The 24718-nt window shown below is 40.2% G+C and overlaps 3 protein-coding genes across 3 annotated transcripts; 1 reads left to right on the forward strand and 2 right to left on the reverse strand.

The window, feature by feature from the left end:
- Nucleotides 1–13953: 13953 nt before the first annotated feature.
- On the forward strand, nucleotides 13954–15996 carry LOC121766476 (putative F-box/LRR-repeat protein 8). Its single transcript, XM_042162760.1, has one exon. It carries the CDS (start codon nucleotides 14176–14178, stop codon nucleotides 15763–15765), a length of 1590 nt encoding a protein of 529 aa, XP_042018694.1. The 5' UTR covers nucleotides 13954–14175; the 3' UTR covers nucleotides 15766–15996.
- A 960-nt stretch (nucleotides 15997–16956) lies between these two features.
- Nucleotides 16957–20746, reverse strand: LOC121792816 (pentatricopeptide repeat-containing protein At5g16860-like). The gene is made up of 3 exons (XM_042190921.1): nucleotides 18079–20746; nucleotides 17344–17407; nucleotides 16957–17224 (listed from the first exon to the last, which is right to left on the reverse strand). Exon 1 carries the CDS (start codon nucleotides 20714–20716, stop codon nucleotides 18161–18163), a length of 2556 nt encoding a protein of 851 aa, XP_042046855.1. The 5' UTR covers nucleotides 20717–20746; the 3' UTR covers nucleotides 16957–17224; nucleotides 17344–17407; nucleotides 18079–18160.
- A 644-nt stretch (nucleotides 20747–21390) lies between these two features.
- On the reverse strand, nucleotides 21391–23333 carry LOC121766490 (mannose-P-dolichol utilization defect 1 protein homolog 2-like). The gene is made up of 8 exons (XM_042162761.1): nucleotides 23066–23333; nucleotides 22697–22850; nucleotides 22548–22620; nucleotides 22336–22402; nucleotides 22178–22237; nucleotides 22037–22097; nucleotides 21912–21953; nucleotides 21391–21736 (listed from the first exon to the last, which is right to left on the reverse strand). The coding sequence occupies exons 1-8, from the start codon at nucleotides 23210–23212 to the stop codon at nucleotides 21633–21635; spliced, it is 708 nt and encodes a 235-aa protein (XP_042018695.1). The 5' UTR covers nucleotides 23213–23333; the 3' UTR covers nucleotides 21391–21632.
- Nucleotides 23334–24718: the final 1385 nt, after the last annotated feature.

Consider the following 24718-nt stretch of genomic DNA (forward strand, 5'->3'; position numbering starts at 1 on the left):
CGACCTTTTCATGGGGTATCCCCATATACATTGGCGGTGGCCACGCCGTGGCTTGGACCGGCAGCATCAACACCATCATTGGCTCAATCAGTCAGTGTTGGACCTTCATCTTCGACAATCACGTTGTGCATGATAATACATGCGTACATGAAATCAACGATGCTGCCAATATACCACGACCCTGATGGACACTTCACTGCCGCCCATCGAACCTGGAGCGCACCAAATGCCCGCTCCACATCCTTGCGCGCTGCCTCCTGAGGACCCGCAAAATAGATCTTCTTTTCGTCTGTTGCGCATCTGATCGTCTTCACAAAGACGGGCCACATAAGATATATCTCATCCGCAAAATAATAGCTCATATTTTGCTGGTTGCCGTTGGCGACGAAACTGACGGCCGGATCAACGCTCATGCACTGCTCGTTGAGAAGGGGCGACGACTGGAGGACGTTAATGTCATTGTTCGACCCGGCTACTCCAAAATACGCATGTCAAATCCACAGCCGGTAGTTAGCTACCGCTTCAAGGATCATCGTGAGATTCTTGCCCATGAAACCGGTAGTGTACACCCCTTTCCAGGCGGCGGGGAAGTTTTTCCATTCCTAATGCATACAATCTATGCTGTCCAACATTCCCGGAAACCGTGCTGACTCCCGTGCATATCCATCAGAGCCTGTCAATCTTCGGGGGTAGGCTTCCGAAGATACCTATCTCCGAATATCTCCCTAACGCCCTCACAAAAATACTGCAGACATTTGCGGCCAGTCGTCTCGCCGATGTAGAGGTACTCATCGAACATGTCGGCCGCACCTCCGTATGCCAGCTGCCTGATTGCGGCAGTGCACTTCTGTATGGGCGTGTGGCCGGGTTTACCAACCGCATCCTCCCTCATCCTGAAATACTCGTATCGACGCTCTAAAGCGCCCACGATAAGCAGAAATAGCGGACGATGCATCCTAAAATGTCGCCGGAACATGTTCTCCCCAAACCACGGCTCCGGAGCGAAGTAGTCCTCATACAATCGACGGTGTACAGCGATGTGGTCCCGAGGTACTATAGCTCGACGATGGATGGGTCGAGGTACCGCCGGCTCTGCTGCTGCTGCAAGGCCGCTTGTATCAAGCGATTTATCTCCCTGGGCGTAACGGCTCGCAACTCTTCTTTAATTCGCCTGCGTACGTCATCAGCACCTGCACCACTACCACTAGCCATTTTGGATATGCTAAAGGAAACGTAGAGAGAGAGAAAGAGAGAGAAACTCATTAAAACAAGTGGTGCGAATGAAATGAAGTTCAACAAGCCGTATATACAGAGTTTTTTTTTAAATTTAAAAATCGGGACGTCCGTCGGGAACCCGCAATGGCGGACGTCGCGACAGACGTCCCGACGGACGTCATCGGAAATCCGCTGAACTCCGGTGTCGGCAAGCGACGTCTGCGTCCGCCGGTCGCTCGCCTAATAGCGGACGTCCGGGACGCCTGCCGCTGCGGATGCTCTTAAAGGCTTTAACCCATCACCCCTTTCCCCCACCTTTTTTCTCACTTATTTTCTTGTTGTTGTTACTGACACACATAGTGACTATTCTCCACGTTAATTTGTAAGCAATTCGAAGGGATTAGGCATCTGGACACGGACCGATTTAAGATTGCTTCATACTCAAACGCAAAGGAGTGCGCTCTTTTCAAATCTTTATAAATTAGAGGGGCACTTTTCTCGGAGGCAATTCTCGTAGGAGAAGTCGATACATCCACCCTCAGTTCATACTTCTTACGGCAAAGAGGCACCTTGAATTCGTGAAATGGGGATGCCGATCAACCTCCATCCAACTCGCATATGTTAGGAGATCAATAATGTCGGAGAGCAATGTGTTAAGTGAAACATGCTGGCTAACAAAAAATTCATAGTTGCATAAAATCTTCACCATTGCTAAGTAGTTCACCAAATTGTAGCCTCCTGCAACTAAGCTGGTGTTGATACGATTCAGTAGAAATACGAGAAGGGATGCACATGCACAACATATGAGATTGAAGACAGATGAGACACAGGCGGATGCAGCAGTTAAGGGAAAATATGATTTATAACAGATCATGTATAATATCGACTAAGCAAAACAAAACATAGTATCTTCAATCATTGAATGTCATACATTGATGAACAGACTAAAGGCCTTAGATGGAATTCCACAAGCACACCATTCCGAACTGATGACATTCCACACAAACTGTCCAAATCCAAAAGCAAACTTAGTTTCTGGTGGCACCTATTACATTGGTTTAAATCTAGAAGGGGGCTTTTTGATATTGAAATGTTAAGTTAATTGCCAATTTTTGTCAAATGTCCTTTAGAGCTTAAGTCATCATAACCAGGACGCTACCTGTTATTATCCTTCTTCACAGGATTATATATACGTTCTACGTAACAAGTGACCTGGAAATAGGCTTACACCAGATTGTTGTGCAGAACACTAGATCCATCCAATTTGAAATAATGAAGAAATAGAAATCTTATACTACTATATTACCATCATATCATGGCTTCTTTGCTTTCTGTGCATAAACGAACTACACCAATTCATTGAAGAATGAATCGATTACTTCAAAAAAATCTCAAGCAAATCAAAATGAGTATTTGCAGTTCCCTTTCCTTTCACTAAATTTATTTACATCAATATGTTCAGATACACCTCTCATAATCATGATCTTTCACGTAAGTGCTCTCCCTGGACATAAGGTAGCATCTGCCAGCTTCTCTAAGACTGCACAAGTCAGCAGGAACTATGGCATGTTCATTCTGTGAAAGCCATGGCATTATGTTCCCAGCAAAAGAACTTCATTGCAAATCATAATATTGTGCAAGTAATTATAAGAGGAAACCTAAAATGATTACTAGTTCTCTTAAGATGACTTATTTCACATTCATTCCTTTGTTTCCCTTAACCAACATGTTTCCTTCAAGAGTCTATGGCTGTGATATGGAGTATAAGATTATATGATAGAAACTAGGAATAGTTCTTTGTGCATTTGTTTGAGGTAGACCAAGGATCACCCATGTAGCGAAAGTTATTCGAGAAGGAGGATAGCTAGATCCTATGGAAAAAAAACAAGTACGGAGTAGTAACAAGTAAAATGTAGGCCAAGCTGGAAATGCTACGACGAGATTAGATAACAGAAAATTGGAAGATTACATCGTACATCGTCAAGAGCAAGGTAGTACTAGTTCATAAACTGTTCCCGGCCAAAAGGTCAGGCTGCATAGCAACTATAATAGTATAGGGAAATGTAGGTTACACTGCTCATACTTAATATTAAGGTGAGAGTCCTTCAACAGAACATAGAATTGCTACAATAGCTCATCGACTTTGAACCAAAGAGTCAAAGACGTCTAAGTTAACAGTCCAAACAAGTTGACCGGTTTCCTGTCGGATCTAAATATCTAAGCGGAATATATACAGGAAAATTTGTTTACAAAAACAATCATAGAAGCAAAGTTGTCCAATTCTACTGATTTTGGTTTGGTTATCCACCGTCTTGCAAACTCTTCTTTCCTCGCACCCGTTAGATCCCATTTCTTGACTACTTAGCTACTATCTTCTTCACTCCCATGTACAGATGTACTACTATATTTCCATCATATTGAGAGACACTTTCTTGATTATTTTGCTACTACATCCTAAAACAATCTCTAATAATATTTGGACATGATGCAAAGGGAACTTCTTTGTGCATTTGTTATTTTGTTGTAGTGAAAGTTATACAAGAAGGGGGAGAGCAAGATCCTACAGAAAAACAAACAAGTAGTAGTAACAAGTAATTGGATGCTAAGCTGGAAATGATACGGGGATATTAGATAACAGAATATTAGAAGATTGCATAGTCAAGAGCAAGGTAGTAGTTCATAAAGTGTATCCTGCCACAAGGTCATTGATGGTTTCGCGAATTTCTGATGGTGATGAATGCAGGAAAATACAGATCACGACACAGAGATTTTACGTGGTTCGATTTACTGAGGTAAATCTACGTCCACGGGAAGAAAAGAGGGCAGAGTTGTATTGCTTGATCTGTTTTCTACAGCTTACAATACAGACTTGCTATTTGATCTTTTATCTCTAGAGAGCTTAACAGAACTTAACTTTATCTATCTGATCTAAGTTCTATTTATACATTGAACCAAGATCGTGGCATGCAGCACCATTTACTAGGCAGTGGATGTCGTGGAGATCGTGGCGATCTTGCATGGGTCCACTATCCTGCATGAGTTAATGACTGCTTGACACCACTAAATAGATCGTGGGTGTAGTGGAGGTGGAAATCCTGCATGAGTCCACTATCTCCTAGTTCGGTCGAATACTGAGACCGAACTGCTGAATTATTGCCGAGCAGCTTTTGCCGATCTGAGAGTAGAGCTTGATGCCGACCTGAGAGCAGAGTTTGATTGGTTGGCTTTTACCGAGCTGTAGGCTGGGGCCGAACTCTTTGGTTGTGCCGAACTGAACTCTTTAGTCATGCCGGACTGATACTCTTTAGTCATGCCGGACTGATACTCTTTAGTCATGCCGAACTGATACTCTTTCTTGGGCTTTAGTGCTGATGGGCTTTACTGCTGTTGGGCTTGTTTAGTGCGTACTCCATCACTACCCCCCCCGAAAAGCGAAGTGAATCACTTCGGCATTCTGAATAAAGGTACGGGGTAAGTTGATGTTTGTCCTCGGTCTCATGAAGTGAACTCTTCTTTGACCGGACTTGGTTTGTGTCCTAATTTGGCGAGTTTTATCGCTCGGATCGGACTTTCCGTTGTCCTAATTTGGGGATCGGACTTTCCCTTGTCCTAATTCGGCGAGTTTTATCGCGTGGATCGGACTTTCCCTTGTCCTAATTCAGGTAAGTTTTATCGCGTGAATCGGACTTTTGTTGCAGTTCGTTTCAGACGAAGTGCTTGTTTCTTAAGCGGAATTGTGGTCTTGTATCCTCTTTAGAAGCTTTGACTCACAATCGTTGGCTTATTGCAGTTCGTTTCAGACGAAGTGCTTGTTTCTTAAGCGGAATTGTGGTCTTGTATCCTCTTTAGAAGCTTTGACTCACAATCGTTGGCTTATATATGTTCTAAGAAGGGGATCAGCCTTCGAAGAACAAGATACCTCAGTAACATTTGTAAGAGACGACACGCACAGAGACAGACAAAACACATAGACAAAACGCACAGAGACAAACAAAGACCAAGCAAACCAAATAAAGCACATTGACCGAACAGGACTCAAGACTGACTGACCGGACTGTCTCTTACAAATGGAACTTCTTGAGGTTGGAAATGTGCCATGTTCGGGGTACCTGTTCTCCTGACATGTGAGCCAATTTGTAAGACCCTTTGCCGAGGACTTCTGACACCCGATACGGACCTTCCCATGTGGGTTCGAGCTTGCCCAGCTTTTCTGCTCGGCTTACTTCGTTGTTTCTCAAGACGAGATCTCCCACTTGAAATTGCAGCTTCTTCACCCTTTGGTTGTAATACCGGGCTACTTGCTCCTTGTACTTGGCTGCTTTTATGCATGCCAATTCTCTTCTTTCTTCGGCAAGATCTAGCTCGGCTCTCAGTCCGTCGTCATTCATTTCTGCTGAGAAATTTAGAGTTCGGGGACTGGGTATGCCGATCTCCACCGGAATCACGGCTTCAGTGCCGTACACAAGACTGTACGGAGTTTCACCGTTGGAGGTTGTGGGTGTAGTTCGGTAGGACCATAGGACTTGAGGGAGATTTTCTACCCATTGTCCTTTGGCTTGTTCTAACCGAGCTTTTAACCCTTTCACCAGGATACGATTTGTTACCTCCGTTTGTCCGTTTGCTTGTGGATGAGAGACCGAAGTGAACCGCTGTTGAATATTCAGCTCTTGGCACCAATTCTTGAACGTCTTGTCGGTGAACTGAGTCCCGTTATCCGAGATGAGGATGTGGGGTATGCCAAATCGGCACACTATGTTCTTCCAGACGAAATCCAATGCCTTCGAGCTCGTTATCGTAGCTAATGGTTCAGCTTCCACCCACTTCGTAAAGTAGTCCACGGCAACGATAAGGAATTTCATTTGCCGAGGAGCTTGAGGAAGTGGTCCCACTATGTCTATGCCCCATTGCATGAAAGGCCAAGGGCTTTGCATAGTGTATAGATCGGTCTGCGGCATCCTTGGGACATTTGCATGAATTTGGCACTTCGTACACTTCTTGACGAGCTGCACTGCCTCTTGTACCATGGTTGGCCAATAATATCCCCATCTCAGAACTTTTTTAGCTAAAGCTCTGGCTCCGATGTGGCTACCGCACGATCCTTCATGAACTTCTCTGAGGATGTAGTCCGTCTCTTCTGGTCCGAAGTGCTCGGCACGTGATCTTCCGAGCTTCTCTCTTATCCTCGGGCAATTGTCCTTGATCCAGATACTGCAAGATCGGCGTCATCCAGTTCGGCGAGCTGGATACTGAATGTACCTCGGCTTCATCAATGCTTCGATGCATTAATTCTTCCGCCTTTGAGCTCGGATCTGAGGCCAACTTACTTAAGGTATCTGCTCGGCTATTTTCCGCTCTGGGAATGCGGATTATCCGAAAATAAGAGAAACTTCGGCTAATGCTTTGCGCTTTGTCTAAATATTTCCTCATCCTCTCATCACGGGCTTCACTTGTACCCAACATGTGATTCACTATGACTTGTGAATCACAATGGATTTTGAGAGACTTGATACATAGACTTTGCGCTAGCTGGAGTCCGGCAAGGAGGGCTTCGTATTCGGCTTCGTTATTAGTGGTTGGGAATGAGAACCGAAGTGAATAGGTTACCTCGTGTCCATCGGGAGCGATAAGCAGAATACCAGCTCCACTTCCCGTTTTATTCGAAGCTCCATCTACGAATCCGCTCCAGCAGTCCGGCGGCTCTTCTTCGGATTCCAAGGGCTGTGCTAGTTCGGCATTGGTAGAATTTTTCTGTTCGGCAATGACAGGGATTGCTTGATCGAACTTGGCCTCTGCAAGAAAATCTGCCAAGGCTTGTCCCTTGATGGCTTTCCGAGTTAGGTACTCGATTGAGTGTTCTCCCAGCTCTATGGCCCATTTGGCGATTCTGCCTGATGCTTCTGGCTTGGTCAAAACTTGCCGAAGAGGCAGATCGGTTAAGACGCATACCTTGTGAGCATAGAAGTATGGCCGCAGTCTCCTTGCTGCATTTACTAACGCCAGAGCAATTTTTTCCAGAGGTTGATACCTTGTTTCTGGATCTCTTAATGCTCGGCTTGTAAAGTAGATGGGAAACTGCTTTAGGCCTTCTTCTCGTACAAGCACCGCGCTAATGGTTTGATCGGATGCCGCTAAGTATAAGAAAATCACTTCGGCATCTGTTGGAGCAGAGAGAATTGGAAGCTCGGCTAAATAACTTTTGAGCTCGTCAAAAGCCTTTTTCTGCTCTATGACTTCAGAGACGATTTAGTCTTCCCGGCAGGGAGAGCATTAATAGTTAGGATTACTCCATCATATTGCGGCTCGTTATCGTCTTCGGGATCCCGTTGCCTTTTCGGATCCTGAGGAGCGCAGTTCGCACCTCCCTGCTTTTTGTTCCTTTTCGGCTGCTTGCTTTGGTATTTTTTTAACGTTCCTGCTTTCACAAGGGCATCAATACCTGCAGCTAAATGTCGGCACTCCTCGGTATCGTGACCGTAGTCTTGATGGAAGGAGCAATATTGATCCTGAGGTCGGCGCGCGGCCGATTTCGTCATCCGCCTTGGCTTTTCGAACATATCGGAATGCAGTTCGAAAATTTCCGCTCTTGACTTGTTCAATGGTACGAACTGAGCGGGCGGCTTCTCAGGATTGAGACGTGGCCCCAATCTGCCTTGTACCGGTGCCCTTTGAATTCTTTCAAAAGGAGTTCGGCGAGGAAGCACCTGGCCGCTTTGATCGGGCTTCTTTTTCTCTTCTCGGGATGAGCTGTCTAAAGACCGTTTTCGACGGTCTGCCTCATCCGCACGGGAAAACTGGTCCGCAATGTCCCACATTTCTTGAGCTGTTTGCGGACCGCACTCCACGAGCTTTCTGTAGAGAGCTCCGGGCAGGATTCCATTTTGGAATGCCGAAATGACAAGTAGATCATTGAGATCATCTACTTGTAGGCATTCCTTGTGGAATCTCGTCAAAAAGTCGCTGATCTTTTCGTCGCGACCTTGACGTATAGAAAGCAGCTGAGCCGAAGTGATTCGGGCTTCCGCTTTCTGAAAAAACCTCCTGTGGAAAGCATCCATTAGATCTCGGTAGGATCTAATGCTGCCTTGAGGAAGGCTGTCGAACCACCTTCTGGCGTTCCCGATGAGCAGCTCGGGGAACAGCTTGCACATATGGACCTCATTGAGACCCTGGTTCGCCATATTATACTGATAGCGTCCCAAGAAGTCATGAGGATCCACTAGCCCGTCATAAGTCATTGACGGTGTCCGGTAGTTCCGCGGCAAAGGAGTTCGGGTGATATCGTCCGAGAACGGAGTCTTTAATGCTCCGTACATGGCGAACCCGATATTTCTTCGGTACGGAGGAGATGGAGTTCTCCTGTGGTTCCGGTACCGAGGAGGAACAGGAACATGTCGGGGTTGAGGATTCTTTCTCCTGGAAGACACGTCACTACTGCGGTAGTGACTTTCATGTCTGGATGAGGAGGGAGAATCCGCCGTTGTCTTCTCCGGCTGTTGGCTCTTCTGCAGGAAGGTTAAGAACTCCTCCTGCTTCTCGGCCAAGAACAGCTTGACAGCTTCATTTAAATCGGGCTGCTGGGAAGACTCGGTGCGATCTCTCCTGGAGTGGCTTGTTCCTTCTTCGTGAGAACCGGAGGTAGATGTCTCCCGAGGCCGTTTTTCAGACCTGCGAGCTGGACTAGCTTCCTCACGGTTATCACGAACGGTATTACGGGTAGTATGTGATCTGGTATGCATTTTTTTGGGGTGGAAAAAGGGTCAAAAATTCGCTTTATCACAAATTTGGTTCTCTGTTTCCCACAGACGGCGCCAGTGATGGTTTCGCGAATTTCTGATGGTGATGAATGCTGGAAAATACAGATCACGACACAGAGATTTTACGTGGTTCGATTTACTGAGGTAAATCTACGTCCACGGGAAGAAAAGAGGGCAGAGTTGTATTGCTTGATCTGTTTGCTACAGCTTACAATACAGACTTGCTATTTGATCTTTTATCTCTAGAGAGCTTAACAGAACTTAACCTTATCTATCTGATCTAAGTTCTATTTATACATTGAACCAAGATCGTGGCATGCAGCACCATTTACTAGGCAGTGGATGTCGTGGAGATCGTGGCGATCTTGCATGGGTCCACTATCCTGCATGAGTTAATGACTGCTTGACACCACTAAATAGATCGTGGGTGTAGTGGAGGTGGAAATCCTGCATGAGTCCACTATCTCCTAGTTCGGTCGAATACTGAGACCGAACTGCTGAATTATTGCCGAGCAGCTTTTGCCGATCTGAGAGTAGAGCTTGATGCCGACCTGAGAGCAGAGTTTGATTGGTTGGCTTTTACCGAGCTGTAGGCTGGGGCCGAACTCTTTGGTTGTGCCGAACTGAACTCTTTAGTCATGCCGGACTGATACTCTTTAGTCATGCCGGACTGATACTCTTTAGCCATGCCGAACTGATACTCTTTCTTGGGCTTTAGGCTGATGGGCTTTACTGCTGTTGGGCTTGTTTAGTGCGTACTCCATCAGTCATGCTGCATAACAACTATAATTTCGAGAAACGTAGGTAAGTAACACAACATTCTCAGTACTCAATATTAAACCGAGAGTCCTTCAAGAGTACATTATACATAGAATTGCTACAAAAGCTCATCGACTTAAAAACAAACACATTAAAGTTCAAAATCCATAATCAATCAATAATCCGCGAGAAATTGAAATTAAATAGCGAAGAAATTGAAGCTATTTAACCTAGACTCATAGAGAGAGAGAGCGCACCTATTAGAGTGAAAAACTTGAGCTATAAAGGTCGATTTATCACCGCTGCCTCCGGTAGAATCGGTGCACAGCGGAAGAAGAGGCGGAGCAGCCATTGATTCTTAACACAAGCAATTTTTTTCGGTCGAAACAGAGTAGTGCTGTTCAACTTTTCATATTTAATCCCAACTCCTTCATTTTTTATGTAATTATAGATTTACTTTAGCATGTGAGAAACTTATCTATATATCACCAAAATCTGAGTATTTAGAAAAGAACACGTAAAATATTTAAACAAATAATTTATTTATTTACAATATTCCCAACGAAAGAATAACAAATCAACATTACTATAATTAATAGGGAGTAGAACTATAGGGGAAAAAGCAGAAACTAAATCATTTTCACTAGAACTAGTTTAATTAATTTCCTGTGCCAGGGCTTGGACCAGATTTCTTGATTCCCTCGAGAGTCAGAGCTCTATTGGTTGTTGCATGGGCTTCGCCGCGGGGGCTCGGCCCGCCACCGGTCTTCACGGCCTCTACGTACAGATCATCCAAAACCTTCATTATCTCCATTTCTAAAGAGCTATGAGGTTGCATCATCCACGCTTCGTTACTAAAAATATAAGAACTGAGAAGAAGAAGAAAAAGAAGATTAATGAAAAATGTGGCACCTCTTGCCATCAATTACTAAGACAAAATCTTGAGTTTTAATTTGAAAATTTGTAAGCTATGAGAGTTTGATGTAGTTGTTGGAGAGGTTGGACTATTTATAGACTGCATGCAGGAAAAGGAGGTGTGAAATGGAAATTTTGACTGGAAATTTCAATTTATGAATAGGGTTTGGTTTTAATTACTTATTCCATGAAATTTGAGATTTGGAATGGATTTTAGGGGACAATTCAGTGTAAGATAATTAGAGTCCAACTTTAATTGTGCAAATTCAATTAAGTCCACAACATAAGTAGAATATTGAATTGGATTTAGGTCAATGTTTATAACTTCATGTGAGTTTTGTGATATTGCTTTCCTTTTCACATTTTCAACCTTAAAGGTTTCGACGTAATGGCCTACGTATTAAATAGTGATTCTGCTTGGTGCCCTTTATTTCATGGTGTTTGTCACACCGAATTATATATTTTTCAATTTAAATACATTTAATACTACATAAATAATTATATATGACAATTAATATGCATAAAAGTTTGTTCTTATCGACTGACGCAGTTGCTTGTTATACATATATTTTATTCAATTTAAATACATTTAATATAAATAATTATGTATGATAATATATATAAAAGTTTGTTCTTATCTACTTAGTGATTTGTTGATTAGGTGGTAGCTAGGTTGAACAATTAGCAAGGAGTAATTTTTATAGTGCTTGTTTAGGTGATGTATGATTTTTTGTTTTGTGCTTAGTCTTTTGTATATTGAAGACTTTTTTTACTCGCCCATTCCTTTTGGCCGGAACATTTCATTCATATTAAAAAAAATTCTCCCTTATCTACATGTTAAAAGCATAAGTACTAATAGTACTTTTTTGATAATATAAAGGAGGAATGAATTATTGTGAAAATGGGATTTTTCTTTATTTAATTAAATAATGATTATTCTTCATGAATTCCTTTTTTATGGATAATATATTAAAAAAAGTATAGATCGCTTCTCAAACCTATGATTGATCGCTAACAAATGCACATGACACGCTTCCTTTCCTTGATACGATGTCGTGTTATCAATCCAATATCCACACACATTGATGTTACAAACTTAATTAATTTTATGGAGTACTATGTTTTATATGTACATAACTGATACTCGCTATTTTTGTTCTAAACAAGTAGTAGTAATTTGTTTAACAAATCAACCAACCAATCAATATTACACTGCCCTTATTAAAAAATCATGTTACACGGAATATTCCTAGATTATAACAAGAAACTTATAAAATATAGTATATCAAAGCGAATAATATCTTTCTTCTCGAGAAAACAAATGCAATAACACACACTACAATCTAGTCGATTCGCATAATTAATCAAATCAACATTACAATAATATAATTAATAGTAGAAATGTAGAATAATAGGAAAAAAAACAGAAACCGAACCCTCTGTATAGTACTATAAAATTAGAGGCAGTGAACTAGTTTAACTATCTCATCTCCACCCTCATGACTAACTTAATTCTAGATAAATCTTATTTTAACTTATTATATATATATTTCACTATTATCTTATCTAATGAACCAAACACCAACATATAAATATAATTAACTCATCCTTGTAACTCTTGCCCCTTCAGAAGCAACCGTGGTTCACTATTCTTCTAGAAAACCACACCTTTTTATTTTTGAGGAATTGATTTAAACCGCATATGAAAATTGTCGAATTGATTTAAATGGATAGTGACTATGACAATGGTAATTTTCAGTTGATGATAAGTATTGATGTGCATTTGTTTAATTTCTAACTTTAATCAAATATGCATTCTTATTCAGTGAAAAAAATTGTTAATGGCTATGTAGCCATTAATTATTTTGCTATATTAATCAGATGTCTTTATTAGTTGTGAAAGTTCACACATCCCCTCCACCCCCAAATAAACTAAAGAACCAAAATGGAGTAAGATTTAAAGAGAAAATAAGATATAGAGTATATGTGAAATTAATAGTAAATGAAAGAAGAAGAATTAATGTAATTTAATTTGTTGAAGTATAGTTGAGAAATCACATGGTGAATGTGGAGTGTGGACCTACCTTACAATTCCATGATTAAACTTATCCATGACATCAATGTGACAGCGTTACTGTAGACAAACTTGGTTATATTCAAAACAATTTGTTTTAGCTAAATTCATGACATAATAACGTATTTTAATGTAGTTTTTAGTTATTATTTTATATATATAAAAGAGTCAATTGCAAATTACTATATTTCAAATTTTCAGTCATTTTGAAACTAAACACAACTTTAAATGCCCAATCTTTTGATTCATATGAAACTTTCGCATTTTATTTATTTTTTCAAAACTTTGTACGTAGTTGATATCTCTAACAACTTCTCCAAGGGAGAAGGTATATAGAAAATGCATATTATGTATTTACCTTCTTAAAAAGTGAAATATATCATTTTAAAAAGTAACACATTTCAAAGGGAAAATGTATATATAAAGGTAAATTATTTTTTAAAAATAAAATAATAGTACAAAATGCATTAAAAAATATAAAGTGTAATACATTCTCAAATATATTTCCCCTTGGAGAATGATTTTTCATAAAAAGAAGGCAAATACGATAATTATAATATTTTACCTCTCCATTGATGGAGAGGTAAAGATACCTCTTCAAAATAGGAAAAATGTATAATACCTTCTCAAATACCTCTCCCCTTAGAGAATGATTTTTCATGAAAACAAATGTAAATATAGTAGTTATATTAGTTTACCTCTCCATTTATCTCTATCCTTGGAGATGCTCTAACATCAAAACTTCAAATAGATTGAATATTTCGGTGTGCAAGTGGTGATTAGGGACTCCAATTACAAGAGATAAGATATGCCACAACTTCTCTTAGTTAATTATATCGCTAGCTAAATACTATAATTCGTTCTTTTGATATTTTTGCTATAAATATTAATTTGGCACCTTAACAATCTCTTTTTCAATGATAATCGGTGCATTATCTATACCTTTCAACATCAACAATAACCTAATTTTTTCGTATGTCTGACTTTACAAATTTAATTTCCTAGATACCATTATTGTCTATGTGAGCAATTTGTGACCTAACTCTTGGCGATTCTCTTACTAAATATTTTGAAAATTACTAAAATATTTTGTTGTAAAAACGTACTATTCAAATTTCAAACATACTAGTACTAAATTTGAAAACGATAAGAAATGGAATACCAATCCCGAATCAAACACAAACATTTTTGCAACGAATATACGAAAAGACAAAAATATTTGAATTTACAATAAAGTGGAAAGATAATGATCCCAAAATGAAAAGGCAAAGGAAATGGCCAACTCCTCCACCTTAATTGCCTCAACTGATTACAAAATTAGCACAAAAATAAAATCTTTTTCTACAAACAACTCTGATTCTCGATTAAATTCCCCATTTCCCTCAACCAGAAAGCAAAAATACTGACATAGTTGAAGACCACACAGAGGAAAAACCCCACCTTTACCCGCCGCTGCCGATGGGCCAAACCGCCTCCTCCGCGAGGCCCAGATCCTCCGCCGCCATCCCACCGTTTCCACCCGAGCCGCCCCCCGAAAATCCCGACGATTCCACCGAAATCGATTACTCTCTGAGTCTCCCCGACGAATGCCTGGCGTGCATATTTCAATCCCTCTCCGCCGGCGACAGGAAGCGCGCGTCGGTGGTGTGCCGCCGCTGGCTCGCGGTGGAGGGGCAGAGCCGCCACCGCCTCTCGCTGAAGGCGGTGGCGGAGCTCTCCGACGCCATCCCTCGCCTCTTCGCCCGCTTCGATTCCGTCACGAAGCTCGCGCTCAAATGCGACCGCAGATCCGTCAGCATCGGCGACGAGGCGCTGATTCTGATCTCGCAGAGGTGCAGGAACCTCACGAGGCTGAAGCTCCGCGCCTGCCGCGAGCTCACCGACGAGGGGATGTCGATTTTCGCCGCGAATTGCAGAAATCTGCAGAAATTCTCGTGCGGGTCTTCCAGTTTTGGGGCTAAAGGGATGAATGCGTTGATCGAGAATTGCAGATTGCTCGAGGAGCTCTCGGTTAAGCGATTGCGAGGGATTACTGACACTGCTGCAGCTGAAGCAATTGGGCCTGGTAAAGCTGCTGATTCTTTGAAAATTATTTGTTTGAAGAATCTTTACAATGGGCAGTGTTTTGGCCCTTTGATGATTGGGGCTAAGAATTTGAGAAGTTTGAAGCTTTTTAGATGCTCTGGAGATTGGGATAAATTGTTAGAATTGATTGCTGATAGGGTTGATACTTTGATTGAGGTTCATCTAGAGAGGATTCAGGTTAGTGATTTAGGGCTTTCTGCCCTCTCTAAATGTGCTAATCTTGAGGTGCTGCATTTGGTGAAGACACCCGAATGCACAAACATAGGGCTTATGGCTGTCGCGAAGAAATGTAGGTTGCTTAGGAAGCTCCACATTGACGGATGGAAGACTAATAGGATAGATGATGATGGATTGATTGCTGTGGCTAATAACTGCCCTAATCTGCAAGAATTGGTCTTGATTGGTGTGAATCCGACAAGATTGAGCTTGGAGAAGCTGGCTACGAATTGTCAGAGTTTGGAGAGATTAGCCCTTTGTGGGAGTAAAACTGTTGGAGACACGGAGATATCGTGCATTGCTGCAAAATGCTTCGCACTGAAGAAGCTGTGCATCAAGAGCTGTCCGATGTCGGATCATGGCATGGAGGCGTTGGCAGGGGGGTGCCCTAATCTGGTGAAGGTGAAGGTGAAGAAGTGTAAGGGGGTGACGTCTGAGGGAGCGGATTGGTTGAGGGCGAACAGGGGTTCTCTTTCCGTGAATTTGTATGCTGTTGAGCCTGAACTGCCAGAGGCAAGCATTAGTGAGCAGGAAGTTGTTGATGCTGCTGATGTTGATGCTCCACTGGGTGGGAGAAGTGGAGACCCTAGCATTGCATCAAGCAGCAGCAGCAGCAGCAGCAACGGGAGGTTCATTTCGTTCAAGATGAGGCTAGGGTCTTTCTCAAGGAGAGGCTTGGTGATGTGCACATTCAAGAGGTGGCCGAGCTTTGGTGGTAGATTGAGGAGCAGCTTCGGAAGGGGCTGATGCCGGTAACTCCATGCGTTCGATTGTGTGACTGGTTATTTTCAAAGTTCATGGATTGATGTGTTTTTGAGAAGTATTAACAATGGCTCATTCGATTTGATTAGGGAAGGGGAAAAAGGCCTTTGCATTCCCTTACTGCATTTGACTTTAAGAACTTGGTGGTTGTTTATTTGCTATAGTTTTGGTTGTTGATTTGGTATGTTTTGTTTATGAAAACAAATTATGCACTTAGCCATATCTTGTTTGTTTAGGCTAAAGTATAATGGTTCGGAATATTTTGCGCCACGTGTCTGAGAGGTCTTAGGATTCAAATCTCATCGTTTCTCTATGAATGAATGCCGACGAAAATGTAACATTACTATTTCTTTTATATTTGGGTTAATAGCCAATTAAATCACGAAGTTTGATCAAATTGTGGTCTGTCTCACGAAGTTTCAAATTGGAATATTAAATCACGAAGTTTCAATTTTTCTCAATTATTCCATCGATGTACAAAATGTTGTCTTTAAATTATATTCAAAATGATACGTTTTTAATTTTCATAAAACACGTCATTTTGAATACTTTAAAGAGTACATTTTGTATATATATATATTGGATAATTGAGAAAAATTGAAACTCCATGATTTAATATTCCAATTTTAAACTTCGTGAGCCCGACCAGAATTTGACCAAAATTCGTGATTTAATTGGCTATTAACCCTTTATATTTTGGATATACTTCTATAGTATAATATCTCAACAAATTTTGTGTCGCCAAATCTAAACACATTGCAGAATGGGCATTAATCTCTTTTTATCTACTGACATTTTGCAGTTGCATGGCACATAAAAATAATAAATGTAAACGATCAATATACGTACATGTACCACAATTTTCAAGACTATCATCTGTAGAAAGATTCATATTCAAAATATTAAATCAATATACATTAAAATATGAAATATCTTTGTAAAATTCTGCATCTCAAATATCAACAGGCTGTTGTTAACATGAAAAGTAAATAGAGTTAGTAAAGATTTAATTGAGTTTTCCCATTGTAGAGGCAATTAAAAAAGCTGCATATCAATCCTTTACGTTGCAACAGGCTACAAATTCTAAATTTGAATGAAAAAGTTGTACAGGTATATTTTAATTTTTCTCGAAAAATAAAAAAATTACCAGAAACACTAGACCTTGGAAATTACAAATTTCAAAGTGAATAAATAAGTAATCTAGAAACTTCTCTATAGCAGATCATTCATGAAATGCAGTTTTCAAACAGTTAGAAATTAAAACGAAATATACCTTTAATTTTTTAACAGCACCTTTCCTCAGTAATCTCAGAATCAATCTGAAGGCCTTTTTATCTAGGGTGAGAGTTTTCCTGCCAGCTTGTGTGCTTTCTCTTCGGACTTCTCCCTGCACGGCCCATATCTCTATGGCGAACTTATAGAAGAAGGAGATGACCGTACAAACCTAAAATCAAAGGCTTTAGACATCTGGTATCATGAAGTCGCTTGCCAAGACGACATTGAAGGCTAGAAAAGAACAAAATGGTAGGAGTAATAATAATTGACAATAAATAAAACCAGCACCTTAGCTATTGATACATGATGGACTTCAGATTCTCTCCACCAGCTTTAGGGTAGCCGAGCGTATCTGCACACAAGGAAAAAGAACGAATGATGAAAATGACATATCCTCTTACGTATTTACCAATGAAACTGGATTACTAGGACTTGTTGACCCTATTTCATGAAAACAAATTGCAAAAAGCATATTCTGTGTATGCAAGCATTATGCTGTAAGAAATCAAGTTCTTCCAACCAGGGATTGTCTAGAAAGTCATAAAGAACTCAAGCTTCATGCCACAGGCAAACGATGAGGATTGTCAAGTTGCATTTAAGGGTCAAACATGCAACAGTTTTTTTTTTTTTCTTTTCACCCAAACATGCAACAGTTAATTGTGGGCATTAGAGATACGGAAGAAATATAAGAGCATGTGTGTCAAGAAAAAGCGAAAGGATGGTGACATAGGAAGCTCTTAGATTATTATAACCTATGCATTGCGTTTCAATCATTAAACTCAAGTGAAAGTCTCTCGTCTCCTAATTTTATGTCAACTTCTGTAGTTTCTAAGCTATACTATAAAGTAGAGTTCTAATTGATCAACCCCTTTTTGTTGCAAACAGACATCATTTGGACCCTACAAAAAAACAACTGGATGACAATAGCATGGATCAATATACTCAACAAAATTTACAGATCAATTCATCTAAAAATTAAAACTAACAAAGAAAGAAAGGAAAAAACTTAATGTATCTTGATACCTCAATGACATTCATCCAGATATAGCTGACATGGTGTACGGATGACTCTGCCCCCACGAATCATTGAGATAGAAATCTCCATTCACCAATATCCTTTGCAGGAACAGGATCCATTCTTGAAATGGTGGAAACGGCTTGAGTCCCTGAGTATAACTTCGTGTTCAATTATTCTTGATATGTAACTGATGGCTGTGTGACAATCACCACAGACACGCAAGTTCTTCATAATCCTTATAGGCATCCCAGGGGTTGTAGTCAGAATGCCATAAGCAAGTGCCAATTTCTCACTGTGTTCAACTAGATTATCGCCTTTCTCCTCATCATCTACATCATGAAGCGCAAAGCTAGTCTCTGGAACATAGCCCATGATTTTAGCACGATAAATCAGATCATAAAGGAGATCATATATCTCTTTAGTCATTGGATGAGTTTTGTCCCCTACATAAAAGGTTGCTGTCCCGTTTCTTCCTTGTACCCAACTACAACCAGGCCTCTTCCTGATTCCTGCCCGTTTCATCAACAGTCGAATCCTTGCAACATCCTTCCACTGCTTAGCACTGGCGTATATGTTTGAGAGAAGCGTGTACAAGCCATCCACTTCAAATTTTAACTCTAATAACTGATTAACTGCATGTTCCCCAATTTCCACATTTCCATGAAGCCTGCAAGAACTAAGTAATGACACCCAAACAATCGGGTTTGCTTGCATCGGCATATCCCTAATGAGCTTCATAGCATCATCCAGTCGGCCAGCACGGCCTAACAGATCAACCATGCAAGCATAGTGCTCAGCTTCAGGAACTACTCCAAAATCCTTCATGTGATTGAAGTAACTAATACCCTGGTCAACAATCCCAGAATGGCTACATGAATAAAGTAATACCACAAAAGTCACTCCATCAATTGGAAGACCGGTAGCCCTCATCTTCTCGAAAACTTGGACTGCCTCCTCACCACGACCATGCATTCCATATCCCGTCATAATGGATGTCCAAGAGACTGCATTTTTCTGGCTCATATTATCAAACACAGCTCGAGCTGCATCAACATCACCAGATTTGACATACATATCTATCAGGCAATTCGAGATAAATATCATAGCGTCCCCATATCTATTGCGGAGTGCATAGGCATGGATTTCCCTACCAAGCCTCAGTGCACCCACACGAGCACAGGCTACAAGTGCACAAGATATAGTGAAGCCATTTGGCATCATTCTGCATCCCTCACTTAGCATTTCAGCAAAAAGCCCTAAGGCATCACCGGCTTCCCCATGTTGAGCATACCCTCCAATCAAGGCCGTCCAAGTCACCACACTCCTATTTTTCATCTCAATAGAATCAAACAGGGCATGAGCCACTTTCAAGTTCTTGCACTTCGCATACATGTCAATCAAACCATTGATAACCATCATATCATCCCCTGAGTCATTGCCCCCCAAATTTAATACCTGCTTAATCGCATAGCAGTGCGTCTCTTTACCAGGATTCGATGCACCTGACGCTGCACAGCCAGATAAAACTGAGACGAGGGTAACAGCGTTTGGCTGTGATCCTGAGACAATCATCTGCTTGAATATATCAATAGCTTCGTTACCAAGACCTCTCTGTGCGTATCCTGCAATCACAGCACTCCACGCCACCACATTCAATTCAATATTTTTCTCCCTCATTCTATCGAACAACCCTAAAGCATCCTCAAATTTCCCGATCTGAGAGTACCCTGTCACCAGCGCGTTCCAGGATACCACATCCTTGACCTCCATCCTTTCAAACAAATTCTTCGCATCATCTATTAGACCACACTTTGCATACATATCCATAAGAGCATTACCCACAAAGACATCATCGATCAAACCTCTCCTTACAGAGTAAGCATGAACCTCCGCCCCTCTCCTCTGCGATCTAAGAGAAGCACAAGCAGGCAAAATATTCACCAAGCTAACTGCATCCGCCCGCAACGCTATATCACCTCTCGAAACCATCTCTTTAAACATCCGCAAAGCATTCCTACTGTCGCCAAACTGTACATACACAGATATAATCGAATTCCACGAGACTGTGTCGAACACGCCAGCCTCAAGCATTTCATCGAACAACTGGCGCGCTTTGTCAAACGCGCCACAACGGCCATACATAGCAACCGCGGCGTTATCCACAAACACATTGCAGTTAGTGAAGCCAGAGACGAGCGCGAGCGCGTGGATAGACATCCCCGCTGCCAGCGACGTCAGGTCCCCGCACGATTTGAGAACATAAGGATATGTATGGCCGTCGGGCTTCCATAGGAGGCGCCGCATTTCATCAAACAGGTGGAGGACATCTCTGTGGTTTTGCAAGGATACGCTCCGCTTGATAAGGTTGTTCCAGTAGAAGACGAGGTAGCGAGAGGGCGGGGTGCGGCGGAGGATGGAGAGCACGTCGGAGTGCCTTCCATCGGAGAGGAAATCGGAGAGAAGTTGCGCGGTGGGGTTTGGATCTGAGGGGGAGGAGGGTGCTATGCTCTGCGGTTGGATGAGATCGTCCTCGGGTAAGGAGACGCAGCGATGAGCTGCCGTAGCAGAGAAGCGGAGTTTCGGAACAAGAGCGGCGGCGCGGTGGCGGCTGTGGTTTGGCAGGAAAATTGAAGAAAACAGCATTCCAATTAGCGGCGCCGGTGAAGTGTGAATTACATTTGCATTGTTTTAAATAAAAAATTGACAATGATGGTTAGTTAAACTTAAAAAGGGTTATTAAAAAGTACTGCTATGTTTGATTTAAGAAATTATATAGATTTAAATATTCGTTTTCAATGGAAAATTTCAAAGATAATACCATCATTGTCGTTTAGTTTTTATATGAAAAAATTAGTCATAATTTAATGATCTCGTGTCAATTTATTCTCAATAAGAGAATTCACAATTTTTAATATCCTGAATTTTAATATACTACACATATCAAACTATTCAGTTTTGAAAGAAATCAGTTTCAAAATATATTACCCCGTCACAGTTAATATGTCATACGGAGTACTTATTAGGCGATATATAATTAATCTTAAAATCTGATAATTGGAGTATTAATGAAGAAATAAAAAATACTCTTGTACTAATAATGATGATTAATTTTTTTATTCAAAAAGAGGAACGTACTAACAGAAATGATATCAACGGAACACAATAAGTATATCTTTTTTCTTGTATTAGACAACCAAATGATGTCAGGGAAGAAGAGAAAGGAAGTTATCTTGGACGAATCGTCAAAATGTATGTCAATTTCAATTATACTGATGTGAATTAACTTGGTTGCGATTTCTATATTAACTAGGAATAGGTAGACAAAGATGATCTTTTTATTGATACATTCAAATGAGTTTGTTGATATTTTATGTGTATTGGAAGAGTCAGTTCACTGATATATACATATATGTTGATATTTCCGTTATTATTTGATTACATCCCTTATATATCATGCATTACCCTCTTCTTGAGGTGATGGCTACGTGACGACTCCGATCAACTTGCCTGAAAACAGAGAGGCCTCTTAATTCAGACTAGTGGAGATGTTGATCATTCCCTAGTCAGATTTCTTCTCTTTCATTGCAGCTGGTTTCTGGTACACAACTATCTGCGATAAGATCGTAGCGTTCATGACAATGCTCTTCATCGAGCCCAGAACCACTGAAAAAGGGATGAAAAGGGAACTAGTTAAAGACAGATGCAAAATGTGTGGATTTAATCGTTTGATGTTGAAACAAGAAATGATAACATAAACACTAGTTTGCGTCATAAATGGTAATCAGCAAAAACAATCGGAAAACGACTTGATAAAGAACGAGTGAGGTTGTATGGGTACCGCTCATTGGCGCCTTTTCCTGCATACTGGTAAAGACTCTCACTGCCAAGCATCAAAAGTTATAGTATAAGTCTACCAACTTTGTCAAATCTGCTATGTCAAAAACGACATCGAAATCAACTTACCCATAGATCCAGCAAAATTCATTAGCGATGTCAAAAGGCTAAGCTCCCCGGTGCTCTTATTCTGCTCGATATAATGTTAACATAATAAGCATTTAAGTGGCAGCTCTACTTGCAGAGCAGCTCAAAGAACCAATAATATACCTTGAAATTTGCCCAAATTTGTGGAACTCGAGCACAGAAGAAGATCACATGCTGACAAGCCTGTTACATTTGTTTGAAATGACTAACAACCGGAGTAGGATGAATACATGTAAAGAAATTATCAGGAAAAACAAAACAGAGAGACAAAGGGGACTTACATATAGAGCTTCGAAAAGCATAGGATCGATTTTACCAGCCAACACCATTGGAGCTATTGCACAGTATCTGCTAATTGCTGAGGAGATCATATTTTCGAGCCAAAATAACAATTACATTAGCCAGAAAAATAAAATGCTAGTAGTATACATGATTATGCATGTGGTAATTCGTGGAATGGAAATTTCAGTAGAGTGGAACACTGAAAGGATACAATAAGCCTCTGATCCATGTCTTAGTTCCCAGAGGATGAGAAAAGTAATAGATGATTGCAACAAGAATTATAGCTGCAAAATAAAAGGGATGAATATAAGAATCTGTGTTCCAACAAGTAATAGATTTCTTGGTTTTGTTTTCATATACATTGAATCAATAAGAATGCAAGCTCTCCATAAGCTGAAAAGGGAAGGCCTTTGTGAAGACAGTATGCCAGAGCAATAGTGTAGCCAACAACATCAAGTTCAAAAGCCGCAACACTAAGCCCCTTCACACTACTGTTTTGTACAATTTTCATCATCTGAAAAGTAAAATCCACAAATTAACTTACACAGCGCCTAGGATATGTAGGTCAAATCAAACATTCAATTTCCATAAAAAAGCTTTATGAGAAACTCATCAACAAACTCATTAATTATCTGAATTTGTTCGACTGCATTACTCCCAAGGATGAATAATCTTAATTATAGGAAGGTAATGAACAACATTAATTGTAAAATTGGGATAATTATTTACTTGCGGGAGTTTAACGGTGGTGGAAGCGGCAACGAGGAAGTAACCCACTAACTTTGATATCAACGGAAGCAAACAATCACTTTCTGGAAATTCGCCGCTTTCCAAGGCGCAGGTAAAATCCATTCCGAGAAACTTCATCTCTACCATTTCTCCTAAATCTTCACTGATTTCTATTTATGGCTATTTATCTTTGTGTATCAAAGTTGTTGAAGTTGACAGTGGAGGTGGAATTGTAGCGTGTCGTGTGCATCCACATTTTTAGTAGTGGAAGCTATGAACCTATCTTCTCATATAATGTACTCCCCCTCCGTCCCCCAAATATTATCTTACTTCCGATACGAATCGATGAGTCTTATTTTTATATATTAGTTTTATAATAAAATGTAAATATGAATGATTTAATAGAATATGAGGTCCACTACAAAAATAGTAAAAAGTGAAATGAGACAAAAATTTTGTGGGACGGACGGAAATAAAAAAAAAAGGGACAAACTTTCACGATGGAGGGAGTAGTATGTTTTCGTCCCTTAAATATTGTCATATTTTGACATACACGGATCTTAAGAAATATAGAAAGTGAGTCGAAAAAAATTAGTGGAGAGTGCGTCTTACTTTTATAATAAAATCTGAGTTGATATGAGTTAATGGAATATAGGATCCATTACTAAATATGGTAAAAAGTAAAATATGATAAATATTATCGGACCAACAGACATGAAAAAATGTGAAAAAATTTAAGAGATGGATGGAGTATTCATCATACGCAAAAGAATGTACTACCATTAAACACTTATATGAAATTTAACGATTGTTACTAGATCTTTATATTACTCCCTCCATCCAATAGAAATAGACCATTTAGGATTGACACGAGTTTTAATGTGTAATTGGTAAAGTAAGAGAAAAGGAGAAAAAGTAGTTGAAATTGTGTAGTGGATGGTGGGACCATAAATGATAACGTAGAAGAGAAGAAGAAAAAAAGTTACTATAAATGTATACGAACTATTTCTATGAGATGGGCGAAAAAGGAAATATAGTCTATTTCTATGGACTGAACGAAAAAAAAAATATAATCTATTTCTATGAGACGGATGAAGTATATTATTAGAAATTTCCGAGTTTCTTTTTGTGAAAGTATTCACTATATCATACTGATTGTCAAATAACTTATTGAACTAAAATTTGATCAAAATTTGTGTTTTTTACGGTGATTTGTTAATCCCTCCATCATTATCTATTAAGTAGTAGTTTCTTTTTCTGACGGTTCGTCAATACCTGTCACATTTAATTTTTACTATTTTTGGTAATGGACCTCATATTTTACTATTTCATTCTCACTCACATTTTATTATAAAACCAATATGAAAAATAGAACTCCTATTTCGTTAACTTTTTCATCCACTTTTTTCACATTTCTTATAACTTGTATAGGGTCAATTTGTGAGTCGTGACACTTAACAGCGAAGGAAGGGAGTATCTATTTTTTTGTTTCTGATTGTAGTGGTGTGGGCTATTAACTAATTTTATTATATTGATGGCAATTTGCCATTTCCTTTATGTTTTGATTATAGTGGTGTGGGCAACTACAGTAAGTGTAATGTATTGATTAATGTAGAAGAATGTAGAACATCAATTATCTCTTATTTAAAATAA

This window comes from Salvia splendens, chromosome 2, assembly GCF_004379255.2.
Source record: "Salvia splendens isolate huo1 chromosome 2, SspV2, whole genome shotgun sequence".
Classification (NCBI taxonomy): domain Eukaryota; kingdom Viridiplantae; phylum Streptophyta; class Magnoliopsida; order Lamiales; family Lamiaceae; genus Salvia; species Salvia splendens.

What these genes read in the sequence shown, in the direction of transcription:
- LOC121792816 (XM_042190921.1), bottom strand. Translation starts at nt 20,716, where the DNA reads ATGCTGTTTTCTTCAATTTTCCTGCCAAACCACAGCCGCCACCGCGCC.
- LOC121766490 (XM_042162761.1), bottom strand. Translation starts at nt 23,212, where the DNA reads ATGGTAGAGATGAAGTTTCTCGGAATGGATTTTACCTGCGCCTTGGAA. An exon ending in GAATTTTGCTGGATCTATGG is followed by an intron (nt 21,954 to 22,036) that starts GTAAGTTGATTT and finishes GATGCTTGGCAG; the next exon opens with TGAGAGTCTTTACCAGTATG. An exon ending in GGAAAAGGCGCCAATGAGCG is followed by an intron (nt 21,737 to 21,911) that starts GTACCCATACAA and finishes TCCCTTTTTCAG; the next exon opens with TGGTTCTGGGCTCGATGAAG.
- LOC121766476 (XM_042162760.1), top strand. Translation starts at nt 14,176, where the DNA reads ATGGGCCAAACCGCCTCCTCCGCGAGGCCCAGATCCTCCGCCGCCATC.